Source organism: Pygoscelis adeliae, unplaced genomic scaffold (assembly GCF_000699105.1).
Source record: "Pygoscelis adeliae isolate BGI_AS28 unplaced genomic scaffold, ASM69910v1 Scaffold4, whole genome shotgun sequence".
In the NCBI taxonomy this organism is placed as follows: domain Eukaryota; kingdom Metazoa; phylum Chordata; class Aves; order Sphenisciformes; family Spheniscidae; genus Pygoscelis; species Pygoscelis adeliae.
The window spans coordinates 13202471-13214611 of NW_008824986.1; the positions used below are offsets into that span (position 1 = coordinate 13202471).

The 12141-nt window shown below is 39.5% G+C and overlaps 1 protein-coding gene across 1 annotated transcript in view; it reads left to right on the forward strand.

Annotated features, from left to right (window-relative positions):
* Window positions 1–12141, forward strand: part of CACUL1 (CDK2-associated, cullin domain 1) — a 147481-nt gene that overhangs the window by 92244 nt on the left and 43096 nt on the right. The window contains exons 3-4 of the mRNA XM_009326037.1: window positions 6614–6740; window positions 11353–11455. Coding sequence (XP_009324312.1) covers window positions 6614–6740; window positions 11353–11455 — 230 coding nt within the window. The remainder of the gene's footprint in view (window positions 1–6613; window positions 6741–11352; window positions 11456–12141) is intronic.

Genomic DNA, 12141 nt, shown 5'->3' on the forward strand with positions numbered 1-12141 from the left:
CCGGCCCGCCGCCCCGGGGCCCTCGGGCGCACGGGGGGCCTCCGCCCTCGGGCGGCTCCGCCGCGCTGTCAGCCGCTCCCTCCTCGGCCTGCGCTCCCCCGCCGCCCCCTCTTGCCCCCTGCTCGCTTCTCCCGCGCCTGTGGGCTCGGGTATGTCCTACGGCGGGTCCCTTACGTGAGTCTTGGCCCGAGAGGCTTCTCGAAGCGAAATCAAGTGGGTTAAAGCGCCTTGGAAGGAGAAAATAACCTTTCCTGCACGCAGCCCGACCTCCGCTGCTGCTTTCCTGTCACGGCAAGGTGACGCGGTAGATCTGGCTGTAGAACTGGGAGAGCGAGTGTAGGCAGGGTTTTCTGCTGTACGGAGGCACTGTTGCTTTTCCTGAAGCTTTTAGCTCAGGTTGTATTTTCCTAAAGGCGTTTTCTTTCTGCCTGAAAAACCCGAAGATGGGTCTGAAACCTGTTCGTGATTGCTGACGGCAGATGGCAATGTGTGCAGAGCCCCTGGAAGGGGTGTGCTATCCTGGAAGGGGCGTATGTCTGCAAAGTCCTGATGAGAACAACTGAAGACGGATTTACCCCGCAAAAAAATAGTTCCAAAACATCTTTTGCATGTAGCTTTTAACAGAAATGGCAAATTTTCTGTTGTTTTGCTGAGCTAATGTTGAGGGAAGGGAAGATTTTTTTGCTGTTCAGTTCTTTTTTTATTTCCAGAAGTCATGCCTCTGGGTAAAATATGCCCTTTTCTCTAATGGCTGTCAGAAAACTTGGATTTGGCTAGTTAGAAGTATTCCTGGAAGTGTAACCGTGTAACTGCCCTGATGAAATTTTGATGGGAAATGCACCTTTTTTCTTTGTTTTCCCCCCTTTCCCCAATGCTAGCTCACCTGTCCAGCTCCTCAGCAGCTCAGCTCCAGAGCTGATCAGACTCTCAAAGTTCAGGCTTCTGGATCCCTGCTTCTCTGGTAGCCTGGGTTTCATGGCTCTAGGCACACTGCCAAGGCTGGCTGCTTTGAAGTTGAGGCTCCCAGACTCCATGAGCTCTCTGGCTCGCTGCCTGCCCTGCTTGTCAGGGCTCCAGGTACCTTGGGGTGGCTTGTAAACACTTGAGACAGTTGAAATGAAATGTCTTTCGGCCTTGCTAATCTAAGCTCTTGAATTCTCAATCCAGAAATTGAGAGTCTTAGTTTTTCCTTCTGTTTCAGAGTGAAAATGGTTTTCAAGCTGGATCTTCACCAAATGGGAAGGTGACTTTCCAGCTAACCTATAATTTATGTCTGAGGGGGAGAAGAAGCGGCTGTGCATGATTTTACTTAGGGTGTGGTTTTTGAGTTGTTGTTTTCACTTCTCCAGCATTGGTATCCCAACACAATGTCTGTCTTACTGATGTTAAGTATTGTTTTAAAAAAAATTAAAATTCCTGTAAAATACAAAATTCTCTGAGTTAAGTTCATTAGAACTTTCCTACACCTTTGTGTTGTGGATAGTTTTGACGGTATGTCTATATGAACAGAACAAGTCCAGTGAAGTAGTATGCATTGAGAAAGTACAGGAGCTGAGTTGGGATCCTGCCTGTTCTAATCCTGGCTCTGACAGAGGATCCCTTAATCGCCTCTGTTTAATTTTCACGTATAGAAAAGGGAGAAAGGTCACTTTTGATGTAAATATACAAAGAAAAGGGAGACAGCATGTGCTAGATCCCCTCCTGCCTGCTCAGTCTTAGCAATGGCAGAAGCTGATTGTCAGTCTTAAGCTTGATAGGGAAGTTGTCTGTTCTCTGCTGCACGAAGAACTTTTTGCAGTTGAACGAGCAAAGACTCATGCCTTGCTTCATGATGCAGAGGCTTAGTCTTAGACAGGTTATCCTACAGGTGACCTTCAAAAATGTGGGTGACGTACGGTTTCCAACAATCCTATGATACATTGGAGCGCCTCTGACATTCAGATAGATTTCTTCCTCTTGAACCTTTCCTCTGAAACAAAAAATCCAATGCCTGTGTTCCAATACGTAATTACTTGTAGCATGTTGGTTTTGTTTGTGTTCGTAGTTGCAGACTAAAGCTGTCTGACAGGCCTTTCTTGGTCTAATTTAGCTGGCAGAATAATGGAAGAAGAAGGTTAGATGGAAACTCTTTAAAATGTTTCAAAGGGACCAAATCCAATTCTCCTTCCTTGAGATTTTGGTGAGACTGAGAACTAAAATCAGATATAATAACAACAACGCGTATTTCATTTAATAGTTTTTCTTCTAGTTAGAGAAAATTAAGATGATTTTCCATGTTTTGTTAAATTTATAACTAAATCTTTATTTACAGTTGATCAGCTTCAGTCATAGCTATGGATTTATAAAGCAGTAGTGTTATGAAAAATATTTTTTAAAGGCCATAAGGTAGAAAATAAGAGTAAGAACTTTTACCATTTAATCAAAACTCTTCCATAGTAGTAATTGCAGCATAACTCAATTGTGGTGAAAAATGAAGAGTTTTCCTTCTTGGGTTTTTTCATCCTTTTCAAGCAAGGATGGTTATAAATGTATTTGATGTCAGTACCATTTAGGATGGGCACATGTGGCTGTGAGCATTGGCATGTCCATTAAATCTGTTGACTACCCTGTTGCATGATGTAGTTCGGCGCAGTGTATGTGCGTTGCTGCTTAGGCAAATTGTCTGATGAAGAAAAAATTTAATGTTACTTTTACTAACGAGTCTTAACGCAGACTGAGAAACATGTAATAAAAATAGAATAGAATTGAAAGCAAATACAGGGCAGATTCCTAAACTTGCTAATGTATGCTAGGATGTGTCAGGCACGGGGTATAACAAAATCTATTGTGTAAACATGCACATGACGGCTGAGAAAAAGGAAAGCGTGGAGCCACAGCGATAGCTACAAGTCTATAGATGAGTCTCAGACATCTGCTTGAAGAGTTTGTACACTTCAACAAAATATTTTAGGATTGTAGGGTGCATTGCTAATTAAGCAGTAACGCTTCATATATGTCACTTTGTGAGATGAAATAAAGCCTCTGAAAGATGCCTAGCTACTTTCTTTGATTTTTTTTTTTTGTCAAAATGAATGACAGATAATTGTCAGACCACTGTCTGCTTACTTGACAGTAGGTTGGATTACCCGTCGCACGCTCTCCCCTGCTTTTTTAGCTATAGTTTTAAAAGAAGGATGCTTTTTATAGTAGTAAAGTAGTATAGTAGTAAATATTTTGAGTAGCTTTTCAGGTTAAGTTGTCTCGTCTAAATAACAAAACCAACAGTATCATAGATTTTTTTTTTTTAATTGTTATTCTATTCTTCACGTCCTGCACCTATTACTATTCTAGCATCTTTTTTGAGCTATGTGTGTTTGTAAGGTTTTTTTGTATCAATTTCATGGGGGATATATGCCTACTCATGGACTTTTTGGTTTTGTTGGTTTTAAAATCTTAGTGTTTTTTGCCATTCTCCTGATTGAAGTTGATATCAAAGAGTTTGGTAGCTTGGAGCAGTCTGTGTTTCAATTATGGCTATGGTACTGAAATATCTAGGTTATGATATGAAGCTTATGCATATTCTTTTTCACGTAAATGGTTTCACTGCTGCATTTGACTTAAACAGTTTTTCTTTTGAACTTTTTGTATATGGAAAAGCAGCAGTTGCTTCTCAAGCTTTACTTGTGAAGTCTTTTATAATTTGCTGGAAAATACTGGCTTCCTCTCCATTTGATCAGACTGACTTCTCTCCCAGCCCCACCCCAAACTTGCTGTAGTTGGATAAAATCATGCGTTCTGGCATGCTTTGTTACAAAATGTCTGTGTCACTTCTCAGAAACTTAATAAATCTCAAGGAAATGAAAGTCCTCTTTTAGTGTCACCCTTTCCTTGCGATTTGGAAGTGGAGGCTGTTGGACAAATCCTTTTCAATCTTGAATACCTAGTGTAGGGATAAACATTTAAGAATGACATCTTAAAAAGATGGAAAAGTAAAAAATTAAAAAAGTTTCTAAAAGGGCAGTCTCTCTTTTCTTTCTAAGGATTTGTGTGTGTGATTCCTTTCCTTCCTGGTCTTGAGTTTGTTCTTGCGGAGTTTGTAATTGGAGGGTGCTTCTTTAAGTCATCCTTTGCTTTGTGTGTGTGTGTTAAGTTACTGCCTTGTGACAGTTATGAAAATTTAAAATTAATTTGTTTTTTTGGATTAGCAGAATAAAAATAGTGATTGTTCAGTGTGTAGTCTTTGGACTCTTAACTATATAAATATTATGGTTGGCTTAGTTTCAGAACTGAAGTGTGGAAATCAAATGGCATAATACTTGTAAGAGTCTTCTGAGTAAAAGTGAAGCTTTTCTAGAATGTTATTTTGAACTCATCAGTGTTTCCTATGCAAGTCTCCTGGGGCTGTTCGTAAAAGCATTTTGTCCTTTACCTGTGCAGCAGTTCTAATGGGCAGACCTTCCTATCTGCTGCTACTTTCTTTTTCCATATTGTAAAAAAAAAAACAAAAACAAACAAACAAAAAAAAAAAAACCCAAACCTGACATCTCAACAGCCTGTTAAAAAATGATTTTGCAGTGTTCTCAATTCTTATTTGACTGTTTTCTTTCAAATGAATAGAGCTCGTTTAATATGTTAAACCACATGCGGGTGTGATTATACGTTGAAATCTTAAATCAAGACTTGATCTAATATTTATGCTGACTTCAGTTTAATGTTTTCTATGGAACAGAGCACTTCTGTGGAGACCCACCTTTTTGGGGGTAACAAAGTGAAATAAAAATGCTCAAATTTTGCTGCTGAGTGTAAACATGAATAGTAAAGCTACTATGTGGAAGCTGCTCCTGAGAACATCTGCCCAGAGCCTGGGCTCTGTAAGGGACGAGAACTCAAGCAAGTCATTGCAAGACAGATGAATAAGGGGTGAATTTACTGTCAGACAGGTGCTGGGCTGTTCCTGACTGCATGGATGCTTTTACATCGTGGAGCTGACTTGCTGGACCTGTTAACTTACATCCTGGTAGTTGTGTACCTGGACCTGTGACCTTTATTGACTTGTTAGCAAACGGTGTCGTACTTTCAGATTGCAGGCTGGAGTGTTGGGACAGCATCCTGCAGCATTTGGTGGTGGTGACCCGTTCACTAATGGGCACTGTGTTAACCTTACCTGTTCCTGTAACGGGTATAAAGCAAAAGTGAACCAATGGCTAGTTGGGTGAAGAGGGGGCTAGGAGTACTGCACTAACATTCTTCACTAAGCAAGGTTTCTGGCTGAAATACCCTAAAAGGACACACAACAGCAATCTAATACCTGCTCTTACAGATAGCGTTCAAACGCTTTCTTGTCTCACACATCTGTTTATTCCCCGTTCTCTTTATACTCTTCTTCTTCTCATGATAACTGTTAACTGTTTTGCCTGTATTTCCCGAGAATTGTTCTTCATAATGCTGCCAAAAGTGACTTACCCAGCTCCTTTCAACCCCTTGTGAAAATAATATTTCAGAAATCTTGCTCCTCAAACCCAGCAGTGAATCTACATTTACACATGTATTTAAAATGCAGCCCTATTCAAAATATTTCTTTTCAGTGCAGTGTCTAAACTGGATTGTTTGGGGTGGGAACTATCTTTATTCTCTGTTCCATATAGCCCAGACCCACATGTGGATTTCCTGGATTGGATAGTTTTGATATGAAGTATACCCTGTGCTGTTACTTACTGAGGGCTTTGTTTTGAGTGGCTGCTGTGAAGCTATGGTGGTGTGACAAGCCAGCAAGGTAGTCCTGTGAGTACGTCTCTGAAGGGAAGGTGCTAACCCTTCTATTGTGTCTGCTATTGGAATTGAGCCACATGTGGTTAGTTCAGAAATCCTCGCTGAAAAGAGTGAGATTAAAACTCTTCTGTGTCTGTGAAGGCACACTGAGTGGCTTGTGCAAGAGGGTGCAGTTGGGAAGCTCAGAAGGAAAATCAAGGAGTGATGGGGAATGCTAATTTAAATGCCTCCTATTCTTCCCTGTGTTGATTCTTATCTGGACAAGGAGTATTAGTGTGCCTGCTAGAGGGGGAACTGTAATACTAATCCAAAAAAGTTGCCCAGAAGCCTAACTGCAATTGAAGGCAGAGGGAATTGCATCAGCTTTTAGGTCAAGGAAGCTGCTGATCCCACCTGAGACTTGTAAAATTAATACATCTGCTGGGAAGGAGTATTCCAAAAACTACCAGTCTTGGCTAAAGCTTGTTCTCCTGCATGTGAGGACCCAGTGTTAATTGTTGATTCTGGACTCCCACAAGGTTGTGTAATTTATTAATCTGAACTAACTACTGAATTACTGTTTTCTTATATTATTATTATTATTGTCATGCTAGAACTCCCAGGAGTTTGTTTTTCCCTGCTACTTGGGCCCCTAAGAAATATTAACCTGATTTGGCAGGTTTTCTGCTTTTATTTTATTTTCTGTAAATAAAAAGGTACAAATTCAAGTCTGGGCTTTAGTTTTAGATGGGGTTATCTCAGTGGAAGTGAACTGTTCTCAGTTTTTTTGGCCAGCTTATTGGCGTGATCTGAAACTGCAGAGCATTCACTCGCTTCTAATCTTTTAGCTAAAGTTACTAAATGTAGTTTTGTCTTTTTCTTGTAGTAATGAATGTTATAACAATTGAAGACTATAAGAGCACATATTGGCCAAAGTTGGACAGTGCCATAGATCAGCTTTTAACTCAGAGTCCTGGTGACTACATCCCTATCTCCTATGAACAAATATACAGGTAAGGAAATCTTGTAAGTGCTACATTACTTTTTTTTTTTCCTTTAAAGTTAAATGTTTGTTTTATCTTGCAGCCTGTGCATATGTCATATTTTGTATTTATGAGGAGCAAAGTGGGAAGCTTATGTGAAGTACAATATTGTTTAAATGGTTGGAATGAGTGAATAATAGGTACATATCTTTTCATCCCATGTTAACAGGAATAAACGCTAAAGAACTAAAATGCATAAGTGCTGAAAACATTAACATTAAAGTAAGCTCCACCACAGTTGCTTAGTGTAATATATGAAGAAATGTATTAAAGTCTCAACATCTCTTTCCTCAAAGGGGAAGAAGAGACTGACATGGTAGGCGTTTGACTTAATGTTTCAAAAGGCTGCTTTGTCATGTCTAATAGGAACCGATCTGGTGCAGTAGAGGTGCAGAAGTAAATAGAAGCAACTGGTGCCAAGGTCCATCCATATAAACTGTCATTTGTGTGTTTTATATCAGGTAGATTTGGTCTGACTTCCCCCTTGCCCAGCCATCCCACTGCATGTGCAGTTAGAGGCTGTCTGAAGGACTGACACAAAGTTCAGTCCTTTATATCTCCATTCTTGTCTGGAGAACACTTGATTTGTACGTCGCCTGGAGATGCAGTTTACTTTGCTTTAAAAGGGATCTAGTCACACACCAGAACTGCCCTGCAGACTAAGCTAGTGCACAGTAGTGGGGATGGTAGGGGATTTGCTTCAAAACCACACTTCTGCTCCAAACCAAAATGCTAAATGCTTTAGAGACCTGGCAGTTTCTTAGGAGATTGGCAAAAATGGAGATTTCTGTTCTGTAGGTGACAGGTATCCAGGGTGTTGGTAAATAGGATGGAAACTGGATAGCTGCTGCTGCATTTACTGGCCAAGATGCCATTAAAACTACTGGCCTTTGCCAGCAGCACAACTAGTAGCACTGCTTTCTTTACCATAGTGGTGCACTCTAGGAAATAATACTGGCAGCTCAGTCACTGATTGCCTTTTTAGAGGCTTTCAGCTCTATTGTCTCCTGCCCACTTCCTCTTAGCCACTTTGTCTCTCCAGTTTGAAACTTTGGATTAGGGAACCAGATTCAAGAATGGCAGGTGTTTAGTCTTCCCTCTTAACCCCAGTTAAAAACTTTATTAAACTCCCTCTATCCTCTCCAAACTTTTGGAACTGCTGTTATCAGGACTCAGACTTCATCATGTGTGTAAATAATTGAGAAGGTCAATTTGAATTGAGAGACATTTTGCAGCTTTAGTGTAAGTAATCAAAATCCTTTTCCTAGCTTGAAATCCCCAATGTGCAAACAGCTGTCAGTAAGAGTTAAGCCAACATCTCTTCGGTAGTCATCTCTGATAAAGAGTAGGTGTGCGAAATTAATGCTTTAATACCTAGAGTAGATCTATACCTAGTTATGGTTTTCAGATAACTGCAGTTCATTTTTGTCATCTTCCTACTGCTCAAGAGTTTTATTTGTTAAAGGAACGATGGGTTTTAAGTTTCTCGTAGATAACCCTTATACATCGGGGTGACACGATGCAGTGTTGTAATGATGCGTAGATGTCTGTTGCATGTATTTTACCAAAACAAAAGATTGTCTGTAGTGTTGCTGATAAAGCTAGTGTGTCACTTTAAGTTTTCTTTTAAAAATTGTATCTGTGGATGTAATTACTGTGACATGGCCTCTTCCAACCAGGAGGTTTTTTTGTTTATTTTATTTTAGTGAGTGTCCCTTCGCTTGTCTTAAAATCTAAACAACACAGATTGAGGATGGAAGAAAAATTGCTTTTTTGTTGAATTTAATGATGATGCTTGCTTGGAGTATTACAGAAAGTCTGTAGCAGACTTGAGGTTGAGATCCTCTCTGCTTCCCTAGGCTAATTCTTTAGTCTGAAAATGGGATGTTTTTTGAAGTGGTTCAAACAGCTACATATCTCTTATATTTTTTTTACAGTGAAACTGAGCTGAAAATACAGTGGTCTTTTTGATCGTCTTCGTGCTGACTAAAGGAATCAAGGTTTCCGTAATGCAAACTCAAAATATATTATTAGATACCCAAACTACTATAGTTGACATGATCATTGATAACTGTAGGTGCCTGCTCCACAGCAGTGAAAGCTAGGAGATAACTTCAAAGATGTGTATGCAGATATTTACTATGGATCAGTTTACCCATAAGGTATCAAAGTGTGATTAGTGACTGTTTTCATCTTTGAGTCCAAAGCCTGCCTGTGCATAGTCACTTCCTATTAAAAGGGTTAAATATATTGACAGAGAGATGTGTAGGAAAGTGAGATAAGGAAAATGTGAACAGCTAAGTTGTACTTCTGGCAACAGTTATGACTGCCTCCCAGGTACAATGCAATCAGATCGCTGTTCTTCAAGACAACTTACAGATCTTGGACCTTCATCCCTCTCAATAAATGCTTACTTTCTAATGTCCTGCTTGGGTCTTCCTTTTCCTAAGGTGTTTGGTTATGCTAAAGGACTAACAAGCTGCGGACTTCTTCTGGGTGATAGCAGGGCATGGATGATTCACAGATCAGCCCACAATCAGGAACTGAAAACAGGATCTGAAAATGGGGAAGGAACCTCTAAATAGAAGTGCTCAAATAAAATGTAAACACACTCTGCACTTACATATGAAGATTGGTGTTTGACTACAGAATGTGTTACAGAAGTAGGTATAGCAATATTGTATGTAACACTAAGCAGATGTGTACTTTAAAATTCAGTTTAGTTACATCGTTGCAAATGAAGTGGTCAACTTGTGGAAGTGGCTATATACTGGTTAGTTATGGAGCAAACAAACATACAGCCATTTGCTGTTGTTACCTAGCTGCCTGGTTTGTAAGAGGTCACAAAAATCAGTCTGGCTTTTCTTATCAGTGTTTCTCTCTTTGATCGAAATTAATTTGGTATTTTTGCTATTACTGCATCATACCAAATGTCTTTTGCACTTGCTTGTTCCAAAATAGGATCTATTTGTAGACTTCATGTGAAAGAAATAGGATGACTTTGACTGTTATTTAAATAGTATCAAACTACAGATACTCAATTACTTTCAAAATATAATAGTAGGAGAGGTGTGGGATGTCTTTTGGTTTTTAAGAAATAGCATGGTTTGCCAAATGAGAAGACTTTGCCAAGGGATGAATGCTGTATTTTTGGTGCTTTTGAAATTGTCAAAAGATATAAACACAAACTTCTAAAAGGTAAAGGAATGATAAATCTGCTATTGATAATTCATTTGTAAAACCTTCTTCCAGAAGACTTTGAGAGTTGCAGGTATTGAATGAGAGCACTGTTTTGGCCGCTGAAGACTTGGAGTTGGTACCTAACCTCTCACTTGCATTAGAAAATTCCAATAGCCCAAAGTCTATGGTTATTTTAATCCCATCTTTGCAGTTTGTTTGTCATTGTACCACCTTCTCAGCAGAGAATTAGAATGTCATAATTCCCTTTCAGAGACGTGGTGTTGCTGTACCATAACTTTAGGCTTTCAGTGCTATTAAAAACCTGCAGAATTCAAGTCTGGGATCTAGACCTTGCTGGAAATAGTTTGTTTGTGCATGTCCTAAGGAGCAGTCTGGCCTAAATTGCTCGCTGTCACAGTAATCCCTACAGAGGGATGGATGGAGAGGGGAGCAGAACAGAGGCATGGGGAGGAGACTTGGCTTGCCCAGGATATCAGGTGAAGTCTTCCTTGTGCCTCTTGATTTTTGGCAGCGAGCTTTCAAAACAATGACTTCAAAGAATGAAAGCACTCAAGAAGAGTAAAAGCTGCTTGGTACAGATAATGTTGGTGTTAGTCCTGACAATGACTACCTTAATGTAACTTCTTGCTGAAAATAATGTGTATTTGTTTTACAACTGTTGTAAATATGTTTTCAATACATAAACTTATTTTGAACATATGTTATATTGCAGTATGAGAGCAATAAAATGTTCTTAAAAAACAGAAGTAACACTGAAGACCAGAGTTAATACAGCCAAGCCATGGAATGTAAAATTCAGGTTTTGTTGCTCTTTCTCTGCATCTTTGTTTATTATGAAAATATAGGGTTTTCTTAGAATTTAAGTAACAAAGGATGGAGTAACAAGCTTGGGTCTGTAATTTTAGAACATTTGCCATTTCTTTTTAAAAAGCTAGTACAGTTTTGGTGCAACTTCTATGACTGCTTGTCAGTGTTGCCCTTCTTTTAATAAGGGTTTTGCCCTAGAATATGTGTATAATCATTAAACCTGCTTATTTTAATGGAGACTTCATTCACATAGGAGAGACAAAAGCCAGAATTAGGAGTGTGCTGTTGACAGAATTATCCTGGCTGTTCTGAAGTGCACTCTTAAGAGAACTTTTTGTAAGTTAAAGTGAGGTTGGGGAGGGGGAATGGGATGGACACACTGGGGCCTCCAGGGGAGACTTAAGAGCCTGCTGAAGCTCATTCCAAGCTTAGGGCTGAATTTAAAAGTTCAGCAATCGTTCAGTTAACTCTATTATCCTCTAAATTGAGACTTGAACAAAATAATTTGAAGTCTGTTACCCTTCATTGCAAACTGTCGTAAGTTCATTGTTTGTTCCTATATTTGTTTCTGCAGTTGTGTGTATAAGTGTGTATGCCAGCAGCATTCGGAACAGATGTATAGTGACCTAATAAAAAAGATAACTAACCACTTAGAGAGAGTCTCAAAGGAGCTGCAGGTAAGAAGCTGCACAATCTAATTCTGTCTTTCCTGGGATCTGTGATTATATCAGAGCAGCATGTAGATGGCCCATGGAGGGGATTGCCATTAAGACTGATTTACACTAGCTTACTAAATTGTGGACTACTTCATTCACTAACTGGCTGTCACACAGAATACCAACATTAGATCCAGTTGTATGGCACTGATTAGCCTTAGAGATCTGAACCACGTGAAAAGCAGTGGCTAAACTTGAATGTGTAGTAGAGAATCAAAGACTAGAAAATGGGAAATCTACAGTGTAATCTAGGATGTAAATGCTTCAGTCAAACATGATCTGCGCACATGACATGGATGTCTGCCATTGCTGTGATAATCTATGTGAACAGTTTATGCTCCTTGTGCATCACAAGCAGCGCAAAAGGGAAAATCTTAAGGAAAAAACTGAAGTGAATTAAATATGAATTGTGAAGCATAAATTAGGAATTACTGCATATGCAAAGTTTTGTGCTACAGTTTATTCTGCATTTTTCTTGCCTATCTCTAGATGTCAGTGGTTTACAGCAGTCCTAATACAGTTTGTATATCCCTATCCTTCTCTGCATCTTATTTGTGCATCCATGTTTGTTTTCATGTGTGTTCCTTGTTGAAAATTCCTTTTAGGCTAGAATCTCCGGACATGTTCTTGAAATTGCCATTGCTGTA